The sequence below is a fragment of the Aplysia californica genome, unplaced genomic scaffold, assembly GCF_000002075.1.
Source record: "Aplysia californica isolate F4 #8 unplaced genomic scaffold, AplCal3.0 scaffold00039, whole genome shotgun sequence".
NCBI classification, from domain to species: domain Eukaryota; kingdom Metazoa; phylum Mollusca; class Gastropoda; order Aplysiida; family Aplysiidae; genus Aplysia; species Aplysia californica.
Genome location: NW_004797309.1, coordinates 1,463,675 through 1,480,421, shown reverse-complemented (window position 1 = coordinate 1,480,421; position 16,747 = coordinate 1,463,675). Strand labels below are relative to the sequence as shown.

Here is a 16,747-nt window from a genome sequence, read left to right as displayed (position 1 = left end):
TCCAGTATTGGTATAATTCCAATGTTACGTTTGGTAGCAATTCCTACATTTAACTAGCCAATTTTGTGCAGATGCTAGCTAGATGTGTTTTGGTGGATAGAAATGACTAGAGCGAAAGCGGAAGAGAGAGAGAGTGAGTGAGAGAGAGAGGGGGAGAGAGAAAGAGAGAGAGAGAGAGAGAGAGAGAGAGAGAGAGAGAGAGAGAGAAAGAGAGAGAGAGAGAAAGATAGAATGGGAGTTGGAGAAGGGAATTCTAGTTCCACTTATATCAACAGAGAGAGAGAGAGAGAGAGAGAGAGAGAGAGAGAGAGAGAGAGAGAGAGAGAGCAAGTAGGTATTCTTTTCCGCCCCAGTAAAGTGTGGCTTGCTGTGCCTGGCTTGTGAATCAAGCACGTTTTTTACTTTGGTCTTAGACCGTGTCAAGTTGGTAGTGGATGGTCCTGATTCCAAACGTGTAATTATGTATTGGCTACTCGATTTAGTAACACCTCTTATTCTGTTTGCGCAGGCAAGCAGTCTTCGGGTTCGCGTGACTTTTTAACCTTTCCGTGTCACGCTGACTCGTTGTCTGTCTGTCTGTCTGTTCTGTCTATCTGTCTGTTTTTCATTCTTTCTGTTTGTCTTTTTGTCTGTCTGTCTGTCTGTCTGTCTGTCTGTCTGTCTGTCTGTCTGTCTGTCTGTCTGTCTGTCTGTCTGTCTCTACATTAATTTTTGTACGCGTGTACCTGTCTTTCCATAGTAGGTCGATTAGTAGCTCATACTTGTTCCTTATTATGTGATCATTATATCCATGTTTATTTGAGAGAAAATGTCAGGTTTGCTACACGCAGCGTATCATAAGAGATACTTCATTTGCTTATAAAAAAGAAAGCGCATGTAACAGGAACGTCAGAAGTATTCATATTGATACCATCATGCAGTAAAAACATGCAGGTGGTGTTCGTCTAAAATAGCATTATCTCAGGTTGTGAAGACTGGGAAGACAGTTTGTTATCACATTTGTATGTTGATGGAAATATTTTCCCACCAAATGCTGCAGGTCAGTCATAACACATTAACACCAATACGACATAGCATGCACCACTAAGCAAAGCCTCGTTAATCCAGCTACAATGTTGGTTTGAATTACACATGCTGCAAACTTTTTTCCACGCTCTTTGTGTGCAGGTTGGTTTCTCTTTAAAATTATACCCTAAACCAAAAAAAAGTTTTTTTTTGGTAACTGAGGTACAAAACCATGGAGAGTTTACACTGAGAGAATAAAACTTGATGTTGTGTAGACTTTCCGTTTTCTTTATTAAACAGAGGATGATACAAAGTCGTATCTCGGGTTCATTTCATTGTTTTCATATTATTATCGTTTGCTTACTTTTCTGCGTCTTGTTGAATATTACACATCCCCTCCATCCACCTCAAGGGAACTCAGAGATTTTTAATAAGTCAAGTGCACACATCAAATGTACATTACATGGAGCCACAAAAGAAGAGGTACATAATTCTATTTCAAAATTATCATTACATGTACTGCTTTAAATAGTAGTTTAAATTGGTTTGATATCTCCACGAAAACTTTCTAGTAAATGCTAATACGCAACAATATTATGTAGGCTAATCATTTATCTTTGAGATCCCAGATCCAAGCCATAATTTTTAATCACAAAGAGTCAACATATTGCTACAAGTTCCATAACAGAGCGACGACTCACCACAACCGTAAGGTCGCCGACTGTGGGCCCAGTCGCTGTCAGAGTCTCCCTGTAAATGCCACGTTCTCTAAGCCAGTTCGTCCCCTCTGCAGGGAAGGAATTGGAACCAACAGGAAGTCTTTTACCCGCCTCTGAAGCGGGTACGTGTTGCCCCAGAGAGTCCAGGAGAGCTGCGAACAGTCATCATCGTCATCATCATTATTATTATTATTATTATTATTATTATTAGTAGTAGTAGTAGTAGTAGTAGTAGTAGTAGTAGTAGTAGTAGTAGTAGTAGTAGTAGTAGTAGTAGTAGTAGTAGTAGCAGTAGTAGTAGTAGTAGTAGCAGTAGTAGTAGTAACAGTAGTAGTAGTAATAGTAGTACCATCATCATTATTATCATCATTATCATGAGGCTTATCATCATCAATATGAGCACCAGCGTGGATAATGCTCGTTGTTTGCGTGTTTGTTTCTAATAGCAGATGGTTTTTGTGTTTGTTTATTTGTCTGTTTGTATCTTTCTTTTGTTGCTTTTGTTTTGTTTTGTTTTAGTTTTGGTTTTTTGGTTTTGCTTGTTTGGTTTATATATGTTGTTGTTTTTTTAAACACTTTTATTTGGGGGGGGGGGGGGTATTGTTAACAAACTTTTATTTGTAGCCGGAAGAAAACGGTTCCAGTCAGGAGGGTGTAGATATCAACCTTTCTTTTCCAGAAAAAAACTACCAATAATTGTAAATGCTCTACACAAACTTCGACAAATGCCCCTACCAAGAATTTCTGACCCCGGAGAATTTTCATTTTTGCACCAACAGCTATTTACTGAAAACATTTGTCCTTAATAGAAAAAATAAATGGCACTTTCTACCAGAAAGCATATTTCAAACTGATAATCAAGATAAAGATCGCGTAAAGGCTCCAAGCTGGGACAATCTGGCTGGAAACACTAGACAGGTGGATCAGAAAGCGCTTTTATCCCTATTCTTATCACGCGAAGACTGTCCGGGCCATGAGAAAGAACATTTTCTCTGATGTCACTGATAATGTTACGCTGGGAGGCAATTTCGTTGTAAATCACTCTAATAGTATTTACGTTCCGACCCAAGGAGCAATGGGAACGCTAAGTGACAACATGAAATATGTTTTGAATGTTCGGTTATAAACAGGAATAGAATACAAATCCTTATCACAGGTCACTGTATAGGTTTCGCGCTTCTTTCATCATTATATTGGTATTTAAGAGATGGCTCCTTTAAATTTTGACTCCTAACATTGATAGGACAGAGCCAAATGGCTAGATAACCTTATAAACTCCCCAAATAACTCAATTTCAGAACCCTCAGTTGGAAGCTGACTGATATTTTTTGTCACGAGATTGTATCCCTGGTACAGGTGTCCATGTTTCCCTTCAGTCATCAAACATAAAACCTCAAAGCATCCAGATATGTTATCGCATAAAACACAAAGCAAGCGAGTATAAGATATATTTTGTTCTCCCTTAATTGAAAATGTAGGGTCTTCATTATGAGATGAAATAAGCAAATTGATGCATTGTTAAGGGTGAGCTATTGGAATTACATTTTTTCGGGGGAGGGGGGGGGGGGTTGATTTGAGTGGGGGGGGGGGGGGTTTCTTGTGCATTTTCTTTCTATTCTAATTCCCGTCAAATTTTAAAAAGACAGGCTCAAAGCAATTAGACACAATCGTGTCTATGCACAGCTGTCCCCAGCACCCTCCGACCAGTCCTCTACCCCTCCATCACAACCCCATCGCTTTTCTCATGTTCAGAACAAACGTCACGACTACACCCAATAAAACGTCGTTTGTGTCCACTCAACTTAGCGTGGAACACAAGGACAGCACTGCCTAAAATCAGACGGAATAGTAATTCACTTCTCCTTTCTCTTTCCTGTAGATGTTGCTTTTTGAAAAAAAAATGTGTTTACTAAATTTGATGAACCCTTACCCAACGAGCATAATGTATAATGTTGATTTTTTTTTCATTATAGATTGTATGTGCACTGCTGTTCTGTAACAAATAGCTGTGTGTCGTGAACAATGTTCATATGTGCGTGTGTGTACGCTTTTTAAATTTTTGGTGGGATAGAAAAAGAAAGTAAGAATAGAAAGAAATGGACAGAAAGAATCGCTATTGAACAGTGTGTTTCTCTTATTCGTTTTTATTTTTGTCATATGCATTTAGCATTAATTTCGAGGGAATTCGCAATTAAAGTGAAGTTATTTATTATAATTATTATAATTATTATTATTATTATTATTATTATTATTATTATTATTATTATTATATTATTATTATTATTATTATCATTATCATTATTATTATCATCATAACTATTATTACAATTAATTATTATAATTGTTATTATTATTATTATTGTTATTATTATTATTATTATTATTATTATAATTATTATTGTTGTTGTTGTTGTTATAAATATTACTATTATTTTTATTTTTATTATTATTATTATTATCATTATTATTATTATTGTTGTTGTTGTTGTTGTTGTTATTATTATTATTTTAGTTTTAAATTATTTTAATTATTATCATTATACTAATTGCAGCTTACAAAGCAATTAGTTTTGTTTTTTCAACCGTTCCTTTTTAAGACAGACGGATAGGCCAAAGATCTTCTGCTATAGTAAACGAAAATCTGGTGTTTGAAAAATTGTATAATGCATGTTGACAACACTTACCAATCGCACTAGAGATGTCCCCTTCTTTAACGATATTGATGAAAGTAGCACCTTGTGGAATCCGCACGACTCCAGAGAATCCATAAGTTTCTGCGGATGAGGCAGGGTTTGATTTTGTTTGTATGTTTGTTTGTTGCTGTTGTTCGGTTGTTGTTGTTTTTGTTGTTGTTGTTTTTGTTGTGTTTTTTTTTTGGAGGGGGGGCGGGGCGGGGAGATTATTGTACTCTAATTACATTCTAGACAAGGATATTTATTTCTAAATGCCACGATTCAAATGATCTACTACACCATTTCCAAGAGAAGACAGTGATACTGACCATAAAGCAGATTAAGGTGAAGTGGAAACAACACTAAGAAAAAAGCTAAAACACTATCCCAAAGACGAAATGTGTCTTCTAAAGATAAATAAATAATTAAAAAAAACAAAAAACATTTGTATAGCGCATACCCCCGCTCAACAGCAATATCTATGCGCTTTACACTATATCATTACCAAGCAGACCATAGAACACTCCGAAACATTCTCAGCTTCCCGGGAAGCATATATAAAGAAGTGAGAGACCGTTTCCGTATTGATGTAAGCAATATATTTCAAGCTCTGGAAAACAAGACTAAATTTGAAGAATTTTGCGATCAAGTTGAAGGATTAACTTGTATGTAAGATACAGAAGAAAATATCCACGAAAAATCTAAGAAAGTAAAATAAGAAGTGAATAACCTTAGACATAATAATATTAAAGCTCATGGAACAGAGAGGACATGGCACATCCGACAGAAAAAGTAAAAGGTTTTGAATATGGAAATAAAGAAAAAATTAACATGGGCAATTTATCAGTGTCAAGAAATAGAGAAGATCCAAAACAAAGATGGCAGATATATGCATACTAAAACCAAATAAGTGAAGGGTGGGGGGTGGCGGAGGACATTCAAATACAAGCCGCATAAGATCAAAAGACAGAGATATTTTAATGGACTAAGTGGATGTTTGAAACAGGTGGTCATTATAAATAGAAGAACGTTTCAAAAGTAATAGAAGAGAAAAACAAGTGATAAAGAAATTATTAAATGGCCCACCAATTCTGGAAGAAGCATGTGTGTACAAGCTGCCATTGTGAAAATGAGGCAACACAAAGCTACAGGGGCCGTTATTCTTCCATTTGAACTGATTGACACCTTAGAAGAATTAGACACTGAAATAACAACAAAGCTTTATAATGATTCTACTTATGATCGTGGTGAAATTCCAGAAGATATAATGAAAGCAGATTATAAAGCTTTACGCCCAAAGTACCAGATGCCACTGAGTGTGAGATCCATGGACCGTTGTACCGTATGTGTCATTTTACAAAAATCTTGCTACATGTACTAATGGAAAGAATAAGAAAACGTCTGCTAGGGGCAAAGGCTCAAAAACACAATTTGCAATTTGATTTTGTTCCTGACAAGGGAACCCACAATGTTACATTCACCCTAACAATGTTAATAGAAGGATATATTGACGCTGAGAAAGATCTTTTTTATGCTTCTTTGATTGTTCAAAGGGTTTTGATAACGTAAGTCCTTAAAAGCTATCCAGAATAGTGGAAGCGGTAGACATCGACGGAAAAGAACCAAGAAATATTAGGAATTTTGTACCGGGACCAAATACTTCTCTAGGGTGATTGAGAGTACAGTGAATATGATCAAATCAAAAGAGGAGTACGGCAGGGATGTGTCATGTCACTTGACCTCTTTAACCTTTACAGTGAAACAATCCTTAGAAACACAAATGTCCATGCCCCAAAAGGGGATGAGGAAAATATTAATTACAACATATATACCGATGGTATCGTTTTAACTGCAAATTCATAAAATGACTTTTAATTGCTTTCAGGTACTAATGTGACTGAAAGTGAACGTAAAGGTTTCTGGTTAAATGGGAAGAAACCAAAATGCATGGTAGTATTTAAAAAGCAATAAATCCTACTTATAGTCTCACAATCTTACGAAAGAATCAAACAACTTTAACAGTTTAGATATCTAGGATATGTTTTTAACATCCGGTACCAAATGTTCCACAGGAATGCAACAACGAATTGCAATCGTTAAAGATAATTTCAATACAATGAGCCCTATCCTGATAAAATAGAAACACCTCAATAACTACTAAAAAGGTTATTCAAGGCTTTGTGTGGTCAACCCTTCTATAGAGCTGTGAATGCTGGGCAATCACCAAAGACAGTGGGGAAATAGAAGCATCAGAAAAGAGAGTGTCATGGAAGGAAAAGAAGTCAAATCAGGCAGTACGTGAAGAAGTCAGATCGGCTGGTCGTTGACAAAAATAATAAGGACGAGATAAGGGCCATTTTTGGAACATTTGAATATAGACACAAAAGCCTTGAACAACTAGCTTAACTGGTAAAACTGAAGGCAAAGGAGGCAGGAGAAAACTACACGGAAATAAAAGATAGGTGGCGGGAAAAGATCAGGATAATAAAGGGTGTTTTTTTTAAATAGTGCATCTGAGCAAGGGAATTTATAGTGAGCTATGATTGCCAATGTTTAGAGCAGATCTGCATAATTTGATGATGAAGAACTGAGTTCAAGTTCATTTCTTGGGCTCAAGGGTTTGCCCCGACGGGAAATTATGTATATAACAATCACACCGTGTCATTTCTTCCGCTTGGGCGATGTAAGCGTGGAGGTTTGTGTATGTGTGTGTTTGCGTATGTGTGTGGGTGGAGGATGGGATGTCGGGTTTTTATGTCAACGCCCTATTGTACTGTAGAACCAAACTTCTCTCCGTGCCCTTTATACGAGGTTTGACGAAGGGAAGAAAGACATAAAAAATCGGCTGTCGTTTGTACTTAACAAGCGATAGCATCGCCTAATTTCACTGTTTCTTCGCTCTGCTATGCACAAGTAATAAAAACTGATGCCATTTCTCTATTTTACTCAACATTTCATTCTTACGACTCTGTTCTGGTTCACTTCAATGTTCTTGGCTTTGTTAATTCCAAACAATTCGTGCGTGTCTGTGCTTAAGTCAGGTATGGTCACAGAGCTGTGAGTCCTATTATAGATAGATGGTAAATATATCTAATAGGTATTTCATCTAAAGCCTACGACATACATACTGGTTTTAGATTCAGCCATTCATTTTCATCAAAACAGGTCCAAATAGTTTTAGAGAGATTATTATAGTTTTGCTGAAGGAAATCCGGCCACTCCTTCAAAAGTTTGTAAAAAAGTAAGCACATCGTGGTTTTTGAAAAGCATTACGTGATTGCTACGCAAGACAGAACCATTCCGCTACCCTGAAAAAAACATGTTGTAGACCACGTTAAAAACAGTTGTCTTGGTACTTTTTAGAACTTTGTGACGAGACTTTTAGAGTTCCAAGAGCTGAAACTCAGCTTTGATTGTCGGTTCGTAAAATATATTCAGCCTATCAGCTGAGATTATTTCAAAGTTTTCGACGTCCTTAGTATCTCTACTTAGGAGTTGATATTACTTGACAATCTGGAAACACACTGAGTTAACATTTGTTCACATTGAAAAGGAAATATGGATCAAATCCTAAACAGAAATCTTACCCCCCCTCCCCAGCCCACTCCCCTCACACATCCCCTTGGCTCGTGCTTATTGGACATTGACCTTAATATTGGAGGTATTGTCTATAAAATAACGCCACTGTGTTTAAACAGGCGTTCATCGATTGCTAACCATTAATGAATTACAAATGCTAGAGATCGTAACAGAGATTAAGCAATGCTAGCCTTCTTCTGTTAAACTTTCCTTTTTTGGCTTTAAATAATTCAAATTGACTACTTCTCATGAAGTCATGGTGACAACTACCCTTCTTTGCAGATGTGTTGTATATCTATGGAAGTATATCTGGCTTAAGGGAAAAATGTTTCATAAGCCCTGCATCCCCGCATTTCTTTCAGTGGCGCCATACAGCTGGTCATCGGATCTTTATTATCTTGATACTCTTTGCGGGTGTCCATTGATAACATCAAAAAAGGGAAGTCATTAAAAGGTCAGGAACAGAAAAGCCAAAGCTAAATCCGCTTTTTAGCCTTTGATTAGTATCCTGAGATATAAGATCTACGTGGTAGTGAGAAAACTAGTCCAAGGATGCTACACCGAGTCAGTGCTACTTTATACGGTTGTTCAGCTTGGACCAAAGGCAAGCATTCGCATCATTTAAAACATTTGGAAGAGATATCAGCTATGGGAAGAACAGCGTAAAGACTATGGGCAATACATAATATACTTATATACAAGTCCTAAGTCACGTTGCATAAGACCACAAACAAAGGTGATTGCTTTCACCAGATGGAAAAGCGCGGACATGATACAGTTTTTGATGAATGAATAAATTGGAATAGATATTGTTTAAGTAAAACTCGTGTCCACAGATAAAATGTTCTGTTGTACGACGTACGCGCTGCGGGTCTTCATTCATGGTTCTGTAAACATTGAGTTGCACTTTAAAATTACATGGATGGGGCTGGAAAATAGAGGGAGAGAGGAGGAGGGGGTAGATGGTGGAGACGAATAAACGGAGATATATATGAGGGGGGGGGAGAAGAAGAGGGATAAAGATAGGAGAAGGAATATGGATGAAAAAAGAGGGTAAGACACACAAACACAAAGGGAAAGAGAAAGAGACAGAGAGACAGAGAGGAGATAAATGAACAGAGAGACAGAATAGGGGGAGAGATGAAAGTGGAATACAACTAACGTTCTGAGACGCTGACGATGAAAAGAAGAAATGCTTGCTCAGGCTTGAGAATCTATTTCAAGGTTCATGACCACGTTATGCAGTCAGCATAACATGATAGGGGAAGAACAGAAAGAGGATTGAACATGGGTTTCAGCAACGGAATAGATGTGGGATAGGGAAGAGGAGGAAAAAGAGAAGGAGGAACAGGAGAAGGAGGAGTGAGGAAGAAGATAAAGAGAAAGGGAAAAGAAGAAAGGGGAAAAGAGAGAGAGAGAGAGAGAGAGAGAGAGAGAGAGAGAGAGAGAGAGAGAGAGAGAGAGAGAGAGAACGGAAGAAGAAAAAGAGGAGGAGGAAAAGAAGGAAATGGAGGAGAGGGAGAAGAAGGAGATATCCATTACCTGTTCGAGATGTGGAGGCCCGGAATGAACCAGTTACTTGATCGCAAGAGGAGTTATTCCCCCCACACACAAGGCACATGTCCAGTCGAAGCGACGTGCCGTCCGAGTCGTGGCAGCCTCTGCTCACCTCCTTGAAAGCAAAAAACATAATTCTGGCTCTTTTGCATTTATTTTTTTATTTGTTTTTCTGCACATTGTCTTCAATGCCAGCTCAGATATAAATAGCTCACATTCAAACACTGAGAAAATTCAAGAAGGCAAAATCCTATTTGGATCAAATTAAAGAGCAAGACTTTTCATGGAGTATTCAGCGACAATATACTGGAAAACCTGGGTAAGAACTAAACGTAACATGAAGAAGCAATTAATTTTACATGTAAACAGAGTTATGAATTCATCGTAAAACAAAACCTTCTCTTACATGTAATGGATTGTCATTGTCAATGTCATTTACCTTGCAGATGCCTTTGTTACACTCAGCATAGCGTGCGCCATTCTGTGAGCATACTGTACCATCAGGAAGCACTTGGAGGGTCCGCACAGTGTAGCCTCCTATCACAGCACACACCACTCGGCATGGATTTCCTTTTATCGCGGGCGGTTGGGCGGGAAGGGGGGGGGGAGGAGGAGTTGACCAATAGGTGGTTTTAGAAGTAATTTTTAAGTTGAACAAGAAAGATGACGAGTGATTTCTATGAGTAATTACGTTTTGTAATCTGACACCACACTATACTTTTACTGTATCATTTAAAAAAAACAACCTTAGAGATCGGGTCCGAGTTTCCTTTGCAAGAATACAACTTCCAAATTAATATGTCGCTTGTTTCCATTTTCAAAATATGTTTTTGTTTAGCAGAGTACGGGGAATTGATATCAACTGGTATGATGAAAAGTCTTCACTGTTGTTGCTATTATTGTTTCTATAATCATCATCGCCAGCATCATCATTATTGTATAGTGGAAAATTATAATGGATCTTGAATATATTTCTGAAAAGTAAAGGATATTTACAACAGTACTCAATCACTATCATCATCATCATTATCATCATCATCGTAATTATCATCATCATCATCGTTAATAATGATATTCGGATTCCAAACCTCTGCCTATAGACATTGGTTAATTTGCTATTTGTCCTCAACTGCGCTAAAGCGGTATTGTTTTACATGTTATAAATCACTGTTAGCCGACATTTTGCATACGTAAAGCTTTTCCACCTTTGTACGCCACTGACCAGTTTTGCAATTCAAGGTTTCATCGTTACAAATTTCCCCAAAATTCCTCCTATTTAATCTACATGTTACGTAAATGTAGGCAAGAGGACATGACAACCATAATAAAAAGGAGAAGGTGGAGATGGATTGGACATGTTCTGAGAAGAGAGCCAAACTCTATTGTGAAGACTGCCCCCCACTGGACACCCGAAGGACGTCGGAAAAGGAGCAGACCCAAAGTGACCTGGAGACGCACAGCAGAGTCTGAAATGAAGTCTTGGTATCATTCGTGGGGAACGCTGACCAAGATGGCCCAAAACAGACAGAGCTGGAGATCCTTTGTTGGTGCCCTAAACGCCAGATAGCGCAATGGGTAGTAAGTAAGTAAGTAAGTTAATCTACATAAACGCTACGCTCACACATCCCCTTGGCAAGCATAAAAAAACAACAATCTGATTGTAGTAGATAAAAATGAATTTACCGAGGCTTGGTAGGTATTTCATTATGATTGTTAAGAATAGAACACTGCTGTGAGCCAGTTGAAAAGGTGCTCCGTACACTAAGAGTCAAAATTATGTCTTTTACATATTATTTTGTTAGGCATTGTAGTGAAATTGAGCGCTCGTAAAAATAATGAATTCAAAGAAAACGACAGTTTTCTTCATATCTTGCAAATTTTATCATTTTAGAAACATTTAAGAGAATTCATGTATTATTTGTGGTATTTTACAAACACGAGTTACTTTTGAACAGGATATGAAAAAAAACCCAATACATGTAGATCTGATTGCATAACTAATAACATTGTTACAGAAAAGCCCAGTCTTCCTTCATCAATGCTGTTGAACGTATCTTGACAATAGGGTATTCCCAACACCCAGGGCACAGTTACGAAGAATTTCTGTTGCCGATCTAAGGCTGTAAGAATACAGAGGTTCAAAACGTGTTGTTTTGTCTGTCTGTCTGTCTGTCTGTCTGTCTGTCTGTCTGTCTGTCTGTCTGTCTGTCTCTCTCTCTCTATCTCTCTCTCTCTTTCTCTCTCTCTCTCGCTCTTTCTCTCTCTCTCCATCAGTACATATATATATATTATATTTATATAATAGATAGACAGATAGAGGGGGCTCTCGTGGCCTAGAGGTTACGGTGTTGGCCTCTCATTCAAAGGTCCCGGGTTCGAATCTGGGTAGCGACCGAAAAATTGTCTGCTCTAAATTTGTCTCCTTTCACCCCATTTCCTGCTCTCTAGCAATATTCTTTCGTCTGCTTTCGTCTCCTCTTTCTGCCCCCACCCCTCACCTCCTTTTCCCCCTTTTTCAGGGCTCCTGATTCTTTCTGCAGCCTTTCTACTGCTACTCCTTCGCTTCTTCTTACTGCTGTCTTTCAGCCACATCCCTGATCTTCTGGTAGGAAAGATCTACACCTAGCCTTCTCGGACAAGGGCGAAAAATCTCGAAGGGCTCGTGTGCAAATTGCGCACGTTAAAGACCCCTTGGTGGTCTAAAATCGAAAAAAGCAGGCTTCGGCCGCCACCCGGGGAAAATTCAAAATGTCCTACCAACTGAAAATATTAGGTGTGTCCCGCGCGCTCATATGACCTTAATGCAGTTGCGAGCGCCGTAAAACACTTTACAAAAACAAAAAACAAACAAATAGATAGTGTCGCTGTCTATCTATCTATCTATTTATCTATCTATCTATCTATTTATCTATCTATCTATCTATTTATCTATTTATTTATCTATCTATATCTCTCCTCTCTCTCTCTCTCTCTCTCTCTCTCTCTCTCTCTCTCTCTCTCTCTCTCTCTCTCTCTCTCCCCCCCCCCCCCATTATTTTCCTTTTGATGTACGCGTTTGTTCGTGTCTGTCATCTTCACTGTGTTCATGTGCCGACGTCTCCTTGCAAAAGCATGTCACTTTTAGGAAGAATGCTAATGCTATACAAAGCAGTGGCTCTAAAACTGTAATTAAAAAACAAACAACCATATTATGTTACAGCGTGGTGCAATCAGGTGCTCGTCAGTTTTTCTACATGTGAAGTTATTGGTATCAAAAGAAAGTTTGTTAATTTGTCTTGCTTTTGATTATGAAAATACACATATATCTTTAATGGAAGTCGAGATATTTGCCTTGAAGGAGGTGGGGGATCTCCTGGTTGCTGATGTCGGATTAGAGAGAGAGAGAGAGAGAGAGAGAGAGAGAGAATAGTCACCAAAGTGTGGTGACTTTTAGGTTGAGAGTCCTTGTAAACGGCAAATTTACATTGGTTGTGCCTTTAATCAACGTTTTTTCAAGAGAATCCACATAGAAATGCGTTTACTAAATGGACAAAACAGGTACTGGGCTAATGGGGGGTTTTTTGTTGTTGTATTTTTAAATTGCCAAACAGGCGGGAAAATGCCGGTTTATTTGATTTCATTATCTTGACGAGCCCCTGGCTTCACTAACATGCCACTCAATTATATGTGAGGCACCGTGGTGAAACCAGACGCTCATCAAAATACTGAAATCAAAGAAATTGGCATTTCTGACCATTGACAATATTTTTTCTAATTTTCTGTTTTTGGCTCAACACCTTTTACATCCATTTAAAAACACATTTCCGTGGGGGGGGTGGCTCAACACCATTTATATATCAATTTAAAACACGTGTGGATTTTACTGAAAAACATTGATTTAAGGCATACAAAAATGTCAAATTTCAGTTTACAAGGACTCTCAAGCTATGAAAATTACCAATCTATGGCGGCCATTTTCTCGCTAATTTCACTTCTTAAACCAGGCGACCCTGATCTGCTTCAATCGCAAATATTTCGACTTCTATTCAACATAGAAGGATACTTTTTTCACCAAAAGCTAGACTTGAAGATGGTACCAATAACCCCATATGCCCAAAATTGACGAGCGCGTGATTCCACCTCGTCGCAAAACATAATTCAGATTTTTTTTTTCCCCGCAACAAAGTGTTGTCGTGGCGTACCTCTGTCCACCCGTTGCCAGTTACGGTGGCGGTGTCGACTCCGTCTGGCGTGCTGCAGAACCTGACACTCGTCGTCCACACTTTGATCGTACATTCTATTTCCTGGGCAAGCCTATTGGACAAGAGCGTTGTAATGATTTGAAACCTACTGGAAATGGCTACAAACAAACACATGTACCCCCTCTAACAATCCTTTTCACATCGTCCAAAGGATGTCATTGCCTCAGTTCTGCTTTACATTAATTTGTTAGTTTATTGTTCTGACAATTAGCTATTTCGCTTTCTTTGGGTTCTTTAATGAATACTTGTCAGTAGAAAGCTTCCTCGAAATTGTTTGTTCGACAATTTGAAACAGAGGGAAATTCATTATATTAAAACAAAACAAAACAAACAAACAACAACAACAACAACTAGAACTGTGACTATACAGACCAAGGGACCTAGGAAAAACAGAACACTTCACGTGATGTTTTTTCAACAGCCGAATTTAGAGTCACAACCAAATCTTAGAGACAGGTAAAACGTTAAAAAATCACACGCACATGCAGTTGTCACTACTGATAAAATGTTAAACGTTTCGTTTTGTTTCTCTTTGTTTGGTTAGAAGAACATTTGCTCGGACTCTACACATAATTATTTCAAGTCCATACTCCCAAAATAAAGGGCGCCTGTTGCGTGCCGTTACGTTCTCCACCGTTCGAATGGTGGGGTATATTTTTTAAAATACACGTTGCTTATCTGTTGGGCTATGTTTCCCTGTCAGCCTGGGTTGACCTGACAAGCTCTGTGGCAGCAGTCCGCCTTTTTATGGTATAAATAGTGTCGATGGGGACATGCTATGTTTACATTTACAATTAACAAACACAAAACGTAGCAAAAATTCTTCTAAACGATGTCGTTGCCGGGTTTTTTAAAGTATTTCAAATAAATGAGTGAACCATATTGTAGTATGTGATCTGTAATGCCATCTTGTAATATATGAAGTGGAGATAGATTGAATGGGGAGGAGCTAAAATAATTTCATAGTGCATGGTTTGAGTAGTGGGCGAGGGGGGGGGGGGTCCCCTATTTTAGGGAATCATGAAAGTGTGCAAATTGTAATGTTTATTGAAATATGTTCTTTTTTGAGTACCTAATTAAGTAAGTAAGAATAAAATATACCTGAGAAAAGCAGAGTCTTCTTCTAGTATCCCGCCCTTGACATTTCCAGGGTTTAGCTGCTTTTACCTCCACACTTCGCCACATTAGACAATCGCGTCGTTTCGTGGTTACGCCCCTTCCACACGAGCTGGAACAAGCCGACCAACTGGACCAAGGGCCCCAGTACACAGGATCACGAAGTGGGTGGAGTCTTGGGTCGTCACAGTAGCATGTCTGTGGTGATCAGTACATGCGCGTAATTTTTCTCTCTTTTCGTGTGTCTCTCTGTTTGTCTCTTTGTCTGTCGGTTTGCCTGTCTCTCTGTCTGTCCGTATGTTTATTTGTATGTCTGTGTCTGGCTCTGTTCTTTCTTTCTCTTTCTCTCTCTTTCTCTCTCTCTTTCTCTCTCTCTCTCTCTCTCTCTCTCTCTCTCTCTCTCTCTCTCTCTCTCTATTTCTCTCAAATGTTTGTCTTACAAAACTTCGCTGTTGTTAGATCTATTTGCCAGTGAAGACAGTTGAGACAGTTTCCAAAGTGACCTGATCGACTTTGATCCGGCAGAGCTCGTCTTGTTGAATTTGCTTTGTTGTACAAAAATAAATGGGCATTGTCACTGAAAAAAAACCCCGGGAGGTCGACGTTTCGCCACAATTACGTCACAGCGTGTACCTGTGGAAATAAGAATGGTCGTTTCGCCGCAGATTGAATTCGATTACAACTTGATTTAATTTAGTACGTTGAGAGTATGCCCTTGCTCAGCAACTGGGACGTGGAAGTAGAAATTTGAGCAGGATGTGTTTATATAAAGGCATGACAGTGAAGATAAAAATGTCTTTGTCTGTCATGCATCTCGTCTTGCATGTTTCAATAGCGCATTTCCACCTTTTTCTGTTTTGATGATTCTTGTCCAAACGAAATTTGAATCCTGAAATCGCAAAACATTGGTGCCCCATTTTCATAACGTCGGTACATGTAGTTAGTTCTTTCTCCATGTCGACCGAGAGTGATTCTACCTGCCAAAGCTAAGAGAATTTATAGTTGTTTCAACACAACAACACACTACTCACTTAGTAAAATTCTTGTTCAGACTGGGCGGCCATTCTTCATGTGAAAAGAGTAGGAATGAGCAAGAACGAGACCGGTACTTACCATAAAGTGAGAAGTGGAGACATTGAGTCGTTATTAAACAGTTCACCCCTCCTGACTTCTCATTGACACGGTAGGCGCGTTAACATTTTTTTTCCAGATGTGTTCACAAAGTAATCAATCTTCCATCTTCTGTGAAATAACTTCTTTTCAAATACGAATTACGGCGAAACGATTTTCAGACTTCGACAGGCAGTCCCCTGTTGCGTCATTTGTGGCGAAAGTTAACCTGCCCCCCAAAACAACAACAAAATAATAAATTACCTGAAAAAAAGGTTTGCATACTCAAACAACTCATACGGAAACACACAGGTGCACACATACTCAAACCCACAAGCACCCACACAAACACCCTTGCTCACACACATACACACACACACAGGCACACACACACACACACACACACACACACACACACTGTTGTAGAGACAGAGACAGAGAATGTGAGTGCGTGTGTTCATGATCTTGTTGTTTCAAGTCAGAAGCACAAGAGAAGGAACAAATGGATATAGAGAGAGATAGAGCACAGATGGCACGAGGTAAAGATAAAATCCCGCGTGCTCATAATACATGTATGACCTTATGCAGTTGCGTACGCCGTAAAAACACTAACCAAAAAAAATAAAGAAGAAAAAAAAAGATCAGATCGCTCAGAACAGCGAGGCCGGCACCCTTCTTAAGGCTGTCTGCACCCAATACCATGGTGTGTGTGTGTGTGTGTGTGTGTGTGTGTGTGTGTGTGTGTGTG

At 38.7% G+C, this 16,747-nt stretch overlaps 1 protein-coding gene across 1 annotated transcript in view; it reads right to left on the bottom strand.

Annotated features, from left to right (window-relative positions):
• Nucleotides 1-1,664: 1,664 nt before the first annotated feature.
• LOC106014237 (ADAMTS-like protein 2) overlaps nucleotides 1,665-16,747 on the bottom strand; it is a 17,064-nt gene continuing 1,981 nt past the window's right edge. The window contains exons 2-7 of the mRNA XM_013091520.1: nucleotides 14,875-15,087; nucleotides 13,714-13,825; nucleotides 9,972-10,102; nucleotides 9,518-9,647; nucleotides 4,409-4,498; nucleotides 1,665-1,876 (exon numbers count right to left, since the gene is read on the bottom strand). Coding sequence (XP_012946974.1) covers nucleotides 1,665-1,876; nucleotides 4,409-4,498; nucleotides 9,518-9,647; nucleotides 9,972-10,102; nucleotides 13,714-13,825; nucleotides 14,875-15,087 — 888 coding nt within the window. The remainder of the gene's footprint in view (nucleotides 1,877-4,408; nucleotides 4,499-9,517; nucleotides 9,648-9,971; nucleotides 10,103-13,713; nucleotides 13,826-14,874; nucleotides 15,088-16,747) is intronic.